The sequence below is a fragment of the Xenia sp. Carnegie-2017 genome, unplaced genomic scaffold, assembly GCF_021976095.1.
Source record: "Xenia sp. Carnegie-2017 unplaced genomic scaffold, XeniaSp_v1 HiC_scaffold_25, whole genome shotgun sequence".
In the NCBI taxonomy this organism is placed as follows: domain Eukaryota; kingdom Metazoa; phylum Cnidaria; class Anthozoa; order Malacalcyonacea; family Xeniidae; genus Xenia; species Xenia sp. Carnegie-2017.
The window spans coordinates 5,635,561-5,650,314 of record NW_025813488.1 but is presented as its reverse complement, the minus strand read 5'-3'; the positions used below and the strand labels follow the sequence as shown (position 1 = coordinate 5,650,314).

Genomic DNA, 14,754 nt, shown 5'->3' with positions numbered 1-14,754 from the left:
TTGATGAAACAAAATTATTAAAGAGAAAATTAAATACATAAAGCATGTTAATAATAGATTTTCAAATTTAAGGACAGGAAATTATTAAAATGGAGGAGTAATGTGGATTGGAATATTGGAATAGAAGTGATGACTCTACAGTCTGGACATCCCTAATATTGACAGGTGTGAATGTTTTAGGACATTTGTTGACATCCATGGTTGACATAGGTACAAAAAAGCGTCGTTTATTCTTACATTAATTAGATATTAATTACTTCTGCATGATATAGATGGACGCCTTCCAAGACTCTGAAAGCGTGTTTAATTCCACAAGTTTGGATCACACTTTCCCCAGGAAAAACACGGATAAAGATGTAGCTGAAATCAAAGAAAACGTGTCAAGAACTTTGAAAGATGCAAAGCGTAAATTGATTGATTTACGCAACGAAGTTGAAAGAAAGTAAGCGAAACAAGTGGCGTAAAATGGTTAAATATTTATACTCTCCACGTCCAACCTGTTATGCATTTTGTCTAATGAAGTCTTCATATCTTCTATCCCTACGTCTTCTCTGAGGCCTTTTTGTTAAAATGCTATGCGACTTTTCGTGTAACAAATATTGAATTCCATCATTTGGAATTTGAGATAATTAATTGCTAATTTATCGAAGTAATTGCAACAAATAGTATTGAAACAATTCATTCTTTTATAGAGACAATATAATCCGCCAAGCTAATTTGGTTAACAGCAATAATAGTCATGTTATGGACTTGGAATATTCAACAGAGTACAGCTCCTCCAAACGTTTCCCATTATATAATAACAACTATGAGAACCCAATAGACAGCGAAAAATTGTTGCATGATGAAATAAAGGTTTTGGATAGTTTGAATGATAGCCTCATGGAAAAGCTTGCTAGAACTGAGTCAAAATTAGAAGCTACACGAATGCACAATGACGAGATAAGTTTGGAGGCCGAAGCTAAAATAGCAGCCAAAGGTGCAGGTAATTGCATAAGTTAAGAACTCTGTTATCAATAATGGTCAGAGTCTTAGAAAACTCCAATTTTGATATTGCTTATAAATAATATGTATCTATCTATGAACTTTTATGCACATAGTCAATTCTCCACTTCAGATTTATTAGTATTTATAGATAGTATTTTTTAGCTCTTGTAGAAAAGATCTATAAAGCACAAAAGGAACGTGATGCCGCAGTATTGTCACGACTGCGGTTGGCAAATGAAGAACGTGATGAAGTTTTAGCTAGGATGAAACGACTTGAACAGGAACAACAGGGGTTAGCAGAAACTTAATGCATTTGACAAACTGACATGTTATGCACACACAAAATTGTATAAATTTTTAGATTTGATTCTGGTGTTGACTCTATCTTTGATGATGATGAGGATGATTTGGTGAGAGGAAATCTAATACTGTTATTTCATACTATAATGCACATTATGTATTTACAACAGATATATTTTTAAGATTTGTAAGTGTATTTCAGCTCAACCTAAAGTCGCATTTACTCACTGTAATGATCCATGTGCTTATGTCTCTAGTATAGAATTTAATTTTTATATTTTGCTTTACTTTCAGACAATGAAGGATCTATTTAAGAAACTTGTAGATTCAGAGTCTGGAGCAAGTATCAGCAAACATGGTGATTTAATACTAGCAAAATACAAGAAACATGGAAAAGGAAGACAAATTATGGCAGCTGAAGAAATTCAGGCTTTGATTGATGAACGTGATGATGCACTTTACAAAGTAAGTTTCGTTTGGTCGAAGTCGTTTCTTTAATATGTACGTTTGAGCAACAGTTCTTGTAAGATCAATACCAGTACTTGCTGCAATTTCAAATGAGTATGAATTTCAGCTATAGTTTGGTGAGATAAAGGTTTGGACTTAATTTAATGCGGGGAGCGTTACAAAAAAAGATGAAAGAACGGTGTGATATTCGTATTACAATATTGTATTTTGCTGTAGGTTAGAGCGCTTGAGAAGGAGGTAAAATCAAAACAAGAGGAAATGGAAATGATGAAACAACAGTTTCAATTTGCTGAGAAGACCAGAATTAAGTCCGGACAAGTAAGTGTATACTCCGCCAAACGTGTTCAGGATTGACCAACCTTTTTTTTTTATCTTAATCATGCATGTAACATACACACTGTATATACGTTGTGCGGAAAAGCGTTCGGTGATATATTTTGCTATTTGCGACAATGCTACTGCAGTAGGTTTTACGTAACTTTATTACACGTGATCAATTGTTATGGAATATTTTCATGATGTATAAAAATTGATCATAATTAATACAATGTAACCAGGCACAATTGATGGCTGCTCAACAAGAAAAAGATGCAACACAACTGAGAATTAAAGAACTTGAAGAAGAAGTCCAGAACTATCGTGTTCGTTACAGGTCATTGCTGGTCAATTTTTAAATAAATTAAATTTATGTACTAATCAAATCATGTAGCAATTTCAAGACAAAGAACACCTTGAGAAGAATTCAGCTTCTTTAAACAGTTTACATAGGTCGCTGTCGCAAGAACAGACATTGAGAGATCAGTTTAATGCGACAATGAATTCTTTTGAAACGAAACTGAACGAACGTGAGAAAGATCTTGTAGTAGCACAAAACAACACAAAGGAGTTGGTAGCACGACTCCAAGCAATCTCGAAAGAAAGAGATGAGCTCAGTCTCCAACTTTCTCAAGCTTTAAGTAATCACAAAAAGGAAAAGGAAAGAACAGAAAAGTGGGTCTTAAAAATCTTTTTATTTTCTTGTCTTAAATTTCTTTATGATTCAGTGGGTGGAAAATAATACCAATGCATCCAAATTAAGATAGAGATAGGTATAGCTTTGTAAAGAGATAAAGGAAATGTTGTTTTTACTCGAAAGAAGCTTGCCTTGTAGTTGATATCTCGATCTATTTCACCAATTCCTACGAGTGAGAGAGTTTAATAAATGATTTTTTGTCTTTTTAGGTTGGAAAGGCTTGTGTCAGTCCTCCGAAAAAGAATAACTAATTCCGGCAAGCAAACACTTTAATGTAACTATTCTAAATGTAAATATTTTTGTACAGAATTTATATTTGTATCAAATATTTTATTTTTCCGCAAGACTTTAAAATTAAAATATAAAACCAATCTAACATGAAGTAGTGGAAAGAACATCAAGAGACCAACATGGCGGACTATAATTTTGAACATTATATTGTTAATTTTGTACGGTGTAAAAAGTATACCGTGTATTTTTAAATTCAAACATGGCCCAGACTGGTGTACTCATTTTACGGCCTTACAGAAATGAAATAGGACGGCTGTTTCAAAGTTTGAAGGCATGTTCCCACTACGTGCAACGTGTTCTGTACGTTGATTTCAACTGTATTTCACTTTTTGAACCTGACGGCTCTGTCGAGGGAACATTATGTCGACAGGAAGTGTATTCAGTGATGGAGATGGTTTATAAATCCCAAGCAAAGGAGTTAGAGAAGCTTGACATAAGGTTTTTACTTGAAAGCAGAAGAAGTACTTCGTCAGCATCAGCAACTTGTGAACGCCGGACTTTCAGCCATAATTTGGATGTTGGACTTCTGTATACTTCGTATCAAAATCAGATCAACGTCGAAATGTTATGTAATAGATATGGCTTTCGAAATATAGATTCATTACAGTTCCTTGATGATAACATGTACAGCAACGCTGGATTGACAGACGAACTACTAGAACAAGACAAAGTAGTGAAGGAGTACGATACTGTTGCCGTTGGCGGTACATTTGACAGGTAATGAAATTGTAGAGGGAATTAAGTCATGAAAGCCTCAAAAAATGATGTTTTTATTTTACATCAGAATCCATAATGGTCACAGGCTATTGCTGAGTACATCCTGCTTGTTGGCAAAGTCAAAAATTGTTGTTGGTGTTAGTAACGACTTTTTATTGGTCAATAAAACCTTACTGGAACTTATCGAACCATTGGATTTACGTATGAAGAATGTTACTGAATTTATTGAAGATATTAAGCCTGGTAATGCCTCCTGTCAATGTTATGAAGAGACTTGAGGTTTTGTAAACCCTCTTGTCAATTTTGGAAGGATTTGAAGTGTATGCCTATCGCTGTCAATGTTGAGTAGTGGATTGAGATGTTGGTCAACCCCCTGTCAATGTTTGGGAGGGGGTTGGGGTGTTTGCCTACCCCTGGGTGTTGGTCAACCCCCTGTCAATGTTGGGGAAGGAATTGAGGTGTTGGTCAACCCCTGTCAAAGTTTGGGAGGGGGTTGGGGTGTTTGCCTACCTCTGGGTGTTGGTCAACTCCTAGTCAATGTTGAGCAAGGAATTGAGGTGTTGGTCAACCCCTGTCAATGTTTGGGAGGGGGTTGGGGTGTTTGCCTACCTCTGGGTGTTGGTCAACTCCTAGTAAATGTTGGGGAAGGAATTGAGGTGTTTGTCTACCCCTGTCAATTTTGGGAAGGGAGTTGAGTAGTTAGGAATCCCCTGTCAATGTTAGGGAGTGGGTTGAAGTGTTGTCCTACCTCATTAATTATGGGGAGGGGGGCTGAGGTGTTTGTCGTGACTATGAACTTTTCTATTAAGAGTAGGTTTTCAAATGAAATTTTGATGAAGCAAACCTTAACTTTCTAAAGAGATGATTATTTTATTCTCTGCCTCAAGTCTTTCAAAATGGTTTTCATAGTCCGACTTAGTGATTCAAAGTGTGCTTTCAAATATTCATCTACGAATTTTTTTCGTTTTGTGCTTAGGTCTGGTTAAAGATATAGTCCCATTATGTGACCCTGCTGGTCCCACAAAAACAGATGCAACTATTGATTGCTTGGTCGTTAGTGATGAAACACGGAATGGTGGGCAAGCAGTGAATATATTACGGAAGGATGCAAATTTGCCTGAAATGGAATTGTTCTCCATTGATCTTGTCAGTAATGAAGATGTCCAAAGGTATACTTTATAAATGAACCTGAAGTATGATTTCGTGATGACAATGATGATACTCCACTGTTAATATATTCCTTATTCATATTTACGTAAAACTTACGTTTTAAAGCTGTATCATCTTTGATATATCATCAACATATTTCACGATTGCGCCTGATATGATTACTCTGTGTCTTGTAGCTCAAATGCTTCAAAACTCAGTTCCACAGCAAGAAGATACAATGATCTTGGAGTGCTCGTTCGCCCTCCAAAAAGAAGTTCTTCTCATTCAGGTGTGTACGTTATTGGTTTGACTGGCGGAATTGCTAGTGGAAAATCTTCTATAGCTAAACGTCTTGAAAAGCTTGGCGCACAAGTATTATCTGCGGATTTAGTTGGTCATTCGGTTTATGAACCAGGAACTGAGGCATTTAACGAAATCATTGATGAATTTGGCGTGAGTATTTTGAATAAGGACGGATTCATTGATCGGAAAAAATTGGGTAGCATTGTGTTCGATGACAGCCTTAAACTTCAAAAGCTCAATGCTATTGTTTGGCCGGCTATTATGGAGAAAATTAAGATTTGGATTGAGGAAATTTCTAAGAAAGGTGATCAGGTCTGCGTAATTGAAGCTGCTTTGCTTTTAGAAGCTGGTTGGGATGAGGTAGTTGATGAGATTTGGGTGTGTATTATTCCTGAGGTGGAAGCCATTAAACGCCTTGGAGATAGAAATGGATTGTCGATTGATGAAGCAAAAAAAAGACTTTCAAATCAGATAACCAATAAGGACCGTGTTTCTCAAGCAAATATTGTATTGAGCACTCAGTGGGCCCCTGAATACACTCAAAAACAAGTTGAGAAAGCTTGGAAAGGCTTACATAAACGAATTAAGGTTTCGTGATAAGATTTACTGTTTGTCGAGCTCAGGAAAAGGTTTAATGATCTCCTTTTCTTCGGTTGCTATTTGTAGCATCTAATTCAAAAATAAACCACAATAAATGAACTAGAAGAAAGCTATATTTTAAATCAATTTTTTACACATTTCTTTCAACCATTTGTGCTTGAATATCTTTGCTAAAGTATCGTTATTTCTGAAGAAGAATTGACGATATGGTGGGTAGGGCAAAGCTTGCAAACGACTTTGCGAACAAAGATTGTTTTTTTGCACTTTGACAAACTTCTCGAAGAGACGGCAACTTAAGCAGAATTTGAGCAAATCTGTTTGTTTTCTCTGGATATGAACATTTGATATAGTCTTTAAGACAACGTATTCCTTGGTTGAGGCTTTCCTCTACGGCATCGTAGTCGCGCAATTTCGAACAAGATTCTATAAAAAAAACAGTCGTTAAAATATATCGTTACATTTGTCTTTGCTTGAATTTTCATTTAAGTAAGAAAAACTTTTGGTTTGAATTCTTTTCTTCTTTTGTATTGGAATATCTTACCCTGCGTAAATAGCAGTATGGCACTAATACACGCAAACTCGGCCATATCTAGTTGTAAAGTCTGTAGTTTTCGAGCGTACATTAAAAGCATAGCAACCCATTGACCAATGACAACATGCGACTGATAGTCGACATGCCAAACAACCTCCTTTGCAAATACGACAAAACCTTGATGAGGACTTGATCTTTGGCAAATTCTAAATACCCACAATTCCAAGGCTGCTATTATGAAAAAGAAAGAATATTGTCATTATTTAATAAATCTTTCCTCCGTATAGAGGAGGAAACCAACACTAAAAAATAGACGTAATGAACGGCACTACTTTTCGAATGGAATACTGAGTAATATTTAAATTACCTTCGCTGAGGAGACTTATTTGATCATCAACATTCAAGATGTTGAATCTTGAAAGCTGAGTTGCCCATTTTATAATCATTCGAAGTTCTTGAACGGCAACTTCCATAAGAATTTCCACCGTATGAAAGTGATAAAGGTCGGGTAAAGTTAGCGAGTTTTCGTTCTGTCTGTGAAAAAATGAAGAAGATAGACATCGACTATGTAGCGTGCGTTTCTATTGTTTTAAAAGACACCTACTTCATCGAAGGGACGCAATCTGGTCTGGCTTGGATGAATTCCAATATCATTTGAGAAGAACCATATGTTTCTTTGTGCTCTTTTAAAGTTAGCAAGGACTTTATTCTTGGTCGCCCTCCTGGTGCCCGGTCTTCTCGAACAGCTAGGTTAAGAGAGAAAGTGTTTAAAGTACAATACCATGTATACTTGAAACCACACTCCAAAGCTCCTTATAGTACGCTTGAACCTCGCTATAGAGGAAAAGTACTAATTTAAATTAGGGAGCCTGGGTACGAGACTGGCTTGCGTGTTGAATGTGTATGTATCTTTCGTCAATGTTTCGGTCAATGTAATTCACTACTTTTTCACTCCTTTGTTAATTTTACCTTCTTTGAGCATTCCGAGCTTAACACATTTCTGAAAACGACAGTATTGACATCTAATTCGGTTGCTTTTATCGATTACACATTCACTCTCCTCGACACAAATGTACTGAAGTTGTTTTTGAATCGTTCTTTTAAAGAAGCTCTTGCATCCTTCGCAACTCTTCACTCCGTAATGAAAGCCCGATGCTTTGTCACCGCAAACTGCGCATGTGCGTGCACTTTTCACCGACACTATTGACTTCATGACAAAACTTTCTTTGCGGTCTATGTCTGTAAACAAAAAATAAAGTAAATTACGTGGGGTGTCTCAAGCAATGCGATAATATATAATGTTATTTTGTAATAATTTTTTTGCCCAGCTTTCCAAGAGTGACCGTGATTCAGGGTTGTTTACTGTTTGCACAGAATTTTTGTTTTTCAATGAATAAACTGATGGAGGAAAAGCCTGCTCGTAATATCGCTCTCAGATAATTCTCCATTGACGATTTTATTTTACTGTTATAAGGAAATTTTAGTCTCTTCAGTAAAATTTTTTCTACTTTTTTTTTCAGCGTTAGTAAGTTCATGGTTTGTTGTAACCCATTCAGCTGTCGCATTAATAAAGTGTGTTTAATGACCTATTTGACGTACTTCCGGTACTTTAATTTGCTTTTATATTTTTAGTCAAAAATTTCCAAATATACTTTCCATTTACATTTTCTATTACTTTTAATGCTAATTTTTCTCCGGAGTTTACCGAACGAAATCACCACATATGCTGTCAGTATCATGAACTTTTTTGTAAAAATTCAATGAAGCATGGAAATTTTATGCCAATCTTTTTGCTCTTAGCTAAGTAAGCCAGTTCAACTTATCTCAGTATACATAGTATCTTTATAAGGTAAATGAGCACAGTCAGTAAGTTTTCAAAATAGTTATTTTTTTTATCAATTAATGGAAAAACCTTAAATACTGTCGAAAAAAACTGAGGACTCTCTTTCTAGTTTTATGGTGCATGCTTGATCATATTTGTAAACTGGTTGTTTACCATGTAGCTAAATGTCATTTAACTACAAAAGGAAAATCTCGACGATAAAAATACTTCAGTTTCCCCCTAGATATTTTTCATTGTCATGCAAAAACTCGATCAGCTGTCTTTTGACGACAAGCCGACTATCTCCTAATAGTTAATAATAAATTATTTAATATAAAGTATAGTCGAAATAAATAGCACCAAACAATTGTTTCTGCAACAAACACGCGTGTGCACAGTGAATTGTATGTTTAACTGGATTATGAGTCAGTATAATGTGTTGTTTGTAGAAGCAAATTATAGACATGCAAAAAGTCAGATGGGAATTTTCACATGATTTTGCTAAAAATACACTAATACAGTTAGCTGTGTGAATCTACCTCCTGCATTTTTTGTCTTTAATATTCATCACAATTTAGCCCTCATGTTACAAATTCATTCTCTCAATTATGACGTAGCTATAGTTGAAGTAGTATAAAAAGTTACTTGGACTCAACTTATTAATGCATATATATATAAATCCGGAGAAACTTTTATCTTTTATGTATATATATATATATATGTATGTATACATATATGACTGAGGATGATTTTAAGTCAAAGCATGCTATATCTTATCTATTCTTTTTAAAACGTCAATTTTCGATTGTGTGAGACTTCAGATGCCCTCTCTAATAAGTCGTGATATTTTTTCAAAGACGAACACTCTACAGATGAATTCAATGAGTTTAATACAAATATTATCTCTTCCTGTTAGGATTGTCTATGAAAAAAATTAAATGTTTGGATTCTGATGATTTTCTCGCGGCGAATGCAGGGTCACATATACGGTTTAAATTTCCTTCCAACTGTGTCATTTGCCTAAGCCGCCTGTAAAGTCATTAGTTATTTCATACCCTACCGTGTTCTCTATGCTCTCTATTATAAGTTAGAACAAATAGCCCGACGTATTGTATGCATATTTATATTTATATTTAATATAGTGTATATGTTTGATAATTTTTCCTCATACTCGTCTGCTTAAGAATTGAGTCCTTTATGTATACGCATGATTTTGTTCACGCTTGGTTTTGGTATCTCAAAGATAGAAAATATTTATAGAAAAAGAATCAATATGAGTTGTAAGTTTGTAAATGTGGCGAGTGAAAAGCGTATTGTTATATATTTGTCACTTATGCACATGTTAATGCATGAACGATTCTTGTTGTTGTTCTTATTGACAAGTTTCTTATTTTTTATCCACTAAACCTATTTGTTTGCGCTTTATATAGTAGAGACTTAGATGTTTCTCTACTTTGAAGATCGCTTATACTTTCTTTAATATTCTTTGAGACTTAGTGCGATACTTAAAGCGCAGTGGTAATTATTTGTTGTTTTCATTCATTTTTGCTTTTTTATTTGACAATGACTATTTTTAAAAGCGTATAGATATATCATGTAGCTCCAAATTATGCTTACGTGACATTGAATATGTTTAATGTATCTTAGTTATGTAAAGCTTTATACATAATATACAATATTCGTATATGAATGTTTTCTCTTCTATTTATTAGCCCTAAAGAGCCGAGGTGCCGTAATTTTTTCACTGCAAATATTGCCTCATTTGTGCAATTATCAACTCGTATATATAATACATATAAATGTATGTAATAGAAAAATACAATGTGATATTAAATAGAAAAGTACATACAACACTATTGTTAACCTTGAAAGCCATAAAAGTAACGACAATTCATTAGAGGTGTATTTTCCGAGAAGGTGCTTTAAAAATTCGTCAATCTTTTCAGATCGTATCCCCCATATCAGATTATGACAAATGTTCAACGGCTTGCTGTGCGAGTTTTCTCAATTTAGCATTCACTTTTATTAAGCCTTCAAAAGAAATTGTCTGAAATCTCTACCATGTAATATAGAAATACCTTTACGACTTTCTGGAATGGATGCCATTTCTCCAACCTCTTTTTTGTTGACTTAAACTTCGTGTGTAGTTTCTTATTTTTTGTTATGTAAAAACGCAAACTTCCTATTTGTGCCACTTGGCCGAGTCGCTTGCACCTTTTTGTTTTCAGCGTTCATGCTCTTGAGTTCGTCACACCTTATCTTAACTTATCGCATTTGTGCTGCATTTTGAATGGACGTTACGACTTGAGCTGATTATTAATAGCTTATCGAAGAGAACAGCTGCATGCTTAGGGTTCGCACCGACAAAGTGAGTGCCTTTTTCAAGGCTTAATTAGTATACTGTATGCATGTATTCGCTGTCAAACACGCTTTTTAAGAGATAGACGATATTCCCCACGCGTATGTAAGAAATTAGAACACTATGATCGCCCATTTTGTTTTCTAACATTGTTCTAATGGTTCTAACAATTGGCAATTCTTTGTAGATAAACGTGAATTTACCGAGAGAGAACATTTTGAAATTCGTAATGTTCAAAACATCCTTAATTTAAAAATTTTTTTGAAACAAGGTAGGAAGCTTAGGAAACGGAGCTTTTGTGAAGTGGATTTCAACTTTATTTATTTTTAAAATCTCTCCTGGCCACATGTTGCTTATCAAGCTAAACATTCATATTCGGATTATTTTTAGAACCAAGGATTAATTATATGGATTGTTTCGCTACTGGTGTCACTTTGACCCTCAGGTTTGGTCAAGGTCATTAATTAATGACTTTGGTGATTTTACAATTTTTTTCAGATTTTCCCATTTAAATAAGACACTCAGATAAACTTTCACTAGCTACGTTTGTTTGAAAGGAAAGCACAAAGACCACTGGGATTAAATATAAGTCACGACTTTGTTGTTGAAATATTTTTTATATAAACATGCCTATAAAAGTATGTCGGTTCTGTTTTTTTCTCTCAACCAAAAATGTTTGACACCTTAACAATCCGTCCCTTTCTGTCTGCAAATCTCGATTTTATCTTTGCGCACCATTCAAAGGTCTTTCAAAATATATAATAAGCCACTTGTATTTTCTATCTATAATGTTGAGAAACAGTTAGATTTCACAATATGTAGTAGCTCAAATTTGACAAATATCTGAATGAACAGTGCATCACTTGTAGGATAATATGATTATGAGAGTCTTATCCTATTGGATCCTACGTTACCATGGTATGGCAGAATGGCGTCATTGGCGGGCTAAAACAAAAACAAATGAACAGCTTTTTCAAATTTAAAAGGCTCACAATATCCTTAACAATTTGCTAGATACATTTATGGGAGACAACGAACTTTTACCTCCCACTAATTCGCAATTGGAAGAAAGCACTGGTGAAGAAATATTAAACCATGTTTTGTCTCTTCCATCGCCAAAATTCTCTCCTGTTTCCAGTCCTAGTGGTATGAGTAGGACATTGAGACTTTGCCGTGAAGACAATAGAGACGTTTCGTGTGTAGTAATGCAAGAAGACCAAAGCATCAGCGTCTCCACTACAAAAGGAGAAGAGAAGAAGAAAGATGTCCTGAAAAGTCGTTTATATGATAGCGTCAAAACGGCCGAAGTTTATCGTAATATTCAATTCCAGGTAATGTTTTTCTCACAGTAAATCACAGTAAATGTTTGATATGCTTATTAAAACATTTATAAAATAATGTGTTCCGATAAATTATACTTCAACGAGCAAAAATAGGAGGATATTTCATGATTATTATTATTCAATTCCATCTGATACTAACAGATCAAGTTTAGTAGTCGAAACCAACCAATATCTTTTTTCAGACCAGAATAAAGCCAAGTCCACCAGCTTGCGAATCTCCAAAACAACATTTAGGACTGTATCGAGCCACAATACTTAGAAGAGAAAGACAAAAGAAGATTATGAGTGGTGAAAATACTTCAATTGACAAAAAAAATGACACGAAAAGTATTGTAAGTATTGGAATTGTGGTAAATGTTGTTTGATATGACTACATGTTGTTATATTTCTTGTTTCTTCTAACCCCCATCATTTTGTATTGATTTTTCATTGTCTGCAGGTTGTGTCTCAAGATGCCATTTACCAGCAATGTCAGAATTCCAATGAACCAATGCAAAGTCAGTCAATTCAGAAAACAATTGCAGAAGAAATGTTTGATATTGGACCTGATCGCTTCAGAGGTCTTGATGTTATTGATGTTATACATTTATTACATAAACGCTTGAACTGGGTAATTAATGTTGAAGAAATTGATAAAAAAGATAGCAAAAAGAAAAGATCCCTTGAAAATAATTGGACAGTATGCAAACCTGTTGATTCTTTAAGAGATGATGGTACATTTGCATATGCTGTATTGAGGAAGAGTGAAAAGATTACTGCACGATACAATCCTTACAATCTGTTATGTGTTGCGGCTAGAAAGGCAGTCAAAACTAATCAGTTCTTCACTGTAACAGCATCAGGCATTACACAGGTGATCTCTCTGTAACCAACTATTTCACCAATTATGACTTACTTTCTACAGATAGATGTAAACATTCTTGCATGTTTGGTAATTTCGATGTATTTATTTCTACAGATAACGAATAGAACCGAATCTATTTTTGTTCCCATGTCTCGTTGGTTGTATGAAAGAAAGATTTTTAACAAATTATTTTGTTTTCCTGTGTTTGAGAAGTTCAGGTGACTTCAATGTTGCATTACAAACTTTGAGTTGTCATTACTTTAATGATAATATTTATTAAAAATGTTGTACATATATTTATAGGATTTGGAAGATGTTTACCACTTGGAAAAACAATGTTCGTTTTTCTAACACTACAGCTAACAGGTTGAAATGTCAATTGCACTATGTGGTTTTATAGTTCATACTTTACGTACATACTAGTTTGACATAAATAGTGATAATAGGATTTGGCCTTTAGATCACTTCTGAAAAGACCACTAAACTGTAGTGTGTAATGAGTCCTATTTCTCTTTACTTATTATTTTCCCTTTTAGCAAAATATATATCAGCGATGTTAAATTAAGATGTGATTTCTAATGTATAAATGAAAAAAGTTTTTAATTTAGTCAAATCGTTCCATTTTTAGTGTGATTTAAAGTTGGCAAACATGCTCTTTTTAATGGACCTTGTGCGTTGTCGAAAAAGTCTGGAACGACTTAGATTTAGGACGTCACGCAAGGGACTTGTCAATGTAAAATTTATATTCCAACTACGTTGGATAACGTCTGAATTTTGCTAGAGCCAGACTTCGTACCACGACGTACAAGGTCCATTGAAAGGCAACTTTGAACATGACGATTGACGGTTTGATCAATTTTGAATTTTTTTTACGTTAGAAATCACGCCTAGTTTTCATAACGCCAATAAAAGGGGAACTTTAACATATGACTCTTGATGACATTTTACATGTAGTACGCATATAAATACTTGAGTATCAACATGACTCTTGGTTAAGATTAGAAATTATGACATCTAAACATTGACAGCAATTTATAAATGTACAAGATCGTTGTATCTCTGTCATAGGCATGAGCCTCAAATTTAATAACTATAGGAATCTTGTTTCTCCGTTCTAGGCAATTTCTGAAAGAATCACTTCCAATAGCAGAGGATACCTTACAATCATCACTTTTCAAGATTCAAAGTCTCTGTGAGGAGAAATTTAGTAGCAATGCTCAGAATCTTCGTGGCACAGTTATGTTTTTCGATGAATCATTTTACGAAAGAACATTCACTTTGAAGGAGTTTGTCACGGAGATTTCTCAACGAGTGAATCACGTGAACACTCTACTTGGAAATCTTCGTTCCCAATGTCTGTCGATCGTTGTTGAGGCTTGTCTCGTATGTATGATGTCTCATGATAACCAGAGCTAGATATGTTCCCATGCTAACCCGCAAGTTTGGTCATACCTTGTAATATTAAGATCCTAGCCTTATTTAATTCTATAGAAATCTGTTGTCGTTGTAGTGAGTAAACCGAGCACGAGGACGACCAAACTTGCGGTCTGGCTTCTAAACTTGCTGGCTGGCTTCTAAACTTGCTGGCTGGCTTCTAAACTTGCTGGCTGGCTTCTAAACTTGCTGGCTTGCCTCTAAACTTGCTGGCTGACCACCAAATCTGTAGGTTCTCCATGCCACAGAAACATAACCTACTTCACTCTAATCAAATTATCAGAAAAAAATACATAAATCATGTTTACCATTCTTAAAGGAGATATGATTTATTAAAAGAATTGCGAAATTTCGCAAATGGATGTCATTATTTTATATGGGAAGTTTTTCTTTTAAACATTCTTCGATGCATTATTTTTTTATTTTCTTAGATATTAATTCAAGAACACGAAGGTTTATTGCCTTGGTTGTTGTCTGATCAAGAATATTTAGGTGAAATATTTGCTTCATGTAGCTACATTGTTGTTGTCGGGTAGTGATAAAACGAGGAACTGTAGTACAGAATGCTGAACGGAATGCAGAAGTGAATTGCA

The 14,754-nt window shown here is 34.7% G+C and overlaps 4 protein-coding genes across 5 annotated transcripts in view; 3 read left to right on the top strand and 1 right to left on the bottom strand.

The window, feature by feature from the left end:
- The first annotated feature begins 61 nt into the window (after window positions 1–61).
- Window positions 62–3,265, top strand: LOC124453619 (mirror-image polydactyly gene 1 protein-like). Of its 2 annotated transcripts, XM_047004413.1 has the most exons (10): window positions 62–165; window positions 273–442; window positions 693–985; window positions 1,150–1,279; window positions 1,349–1,397; window positions 1,582–1,752; window positions 1,972–2,073; window positions 2,313–2,407; window positions 2,515–2,745; window positions 2,977–3,265. In XM_047004413.1, exons 2-10 carry the CDS (start codon window positions 273–275, stop codon window positions 3,038–3,040), a joined length of 1,305 nt encoding a protein of 434 aa, XP_046860369.1. In that variant the 5' UTR covers window positions 62–165; the 3' UTR covers window positions 3,041–3,265. The 2 variants fall into 2 exon arrangements, with proteins under 2 accessions (XP_046860369.1, XP_046860370.1); XM_047004414.1 differs by lacking the exon at window positions 62–165 and having other exon boundaries at window positions 241–442.
- On the top strand, window positions 3,258–5,936 carry LOC124453618 (bifunctional coenzyme A synthase-like). The gene is made up of 4 exons (XM_047004412.1): window positions 3,258–3,775; window positions 3,843–4,018; window positions 4,752–4,944; window positions 5,122–5,936. The coding sequence occupies exons 1-4, from the start codon at window positions 3,258–3,260 to the stop codon at window positions 5,822–5,824; spliced, it is 1,590 nt and encodes a 529-aa protein (XP_046860368.1). The 3' UTR covers window positions 5,825–5,936.
- LOC124453620 (nuclear receptor subfamily 4 group A member 1-like) lies at window positions 5,923–10,462 on the bottom strand. The gene is made up of 6 exons (XM_047004415.1): window positions 10,260–10,462; window positions 7,329–7,598; window positions 6,964–7,105; window positions 6,727–6,893; window positions 6,369–6,590; window positions 5,923–6,250 (listed from the first exon to the last, which is right to left on the bottom strand). Exons 1-6 carry the CDS (start codon window positions 10,285–10,287, stop codon window positions 6,009–6,011), a joined length of 1,071 nt encoding a protein of 356 aa, XP_046860371.1. The 5' UTR covers window positions 10,288–10,462; the 3' UTR covers window positions 5,923–6,008.
- Window positions 10,463–11,052: 590 nt separating this feature from the next.
- LOC124453499 (dynein axonemal heavy chain 6-like) overlaps window positions 11,053–14,754 on the top strand; it is a 32,647-nt gene continuing 28,945 nt past the window's right edge. Inside the window, exons 1-7 of the mRNA XM_047004316.1 lie at window positions 11,053–11,871; window positions 12,066–12,215; window positions 12,323–12,736; window positions 12,842–12,945; window positions 13,031–13,093; window positions 13,846–14,110; window positions 14,593–14,653. Coding sequence (XP_046860272.1) covers window positions 11,563–11,871; window positions 12,066–12,215; window positions 12,323–12,736; window positions 12,842–12,945; window positions 13,031–13,093; window positions 13,846–14,110; window positions 14,593–14,653 — 1,366 coding nt within the window. The 5' untranslated portion in view covers window positions 11,053–11,562. The remainder of the gene's footprint in view (window positions 11,872–12,065; window positions 12,216–12,322; window positions 12,737–12,841; window positions 12,946–13,030; window positions 13,094–13,845; window positions 14,111–14,592; window positions 14,654–14,754) is intronic.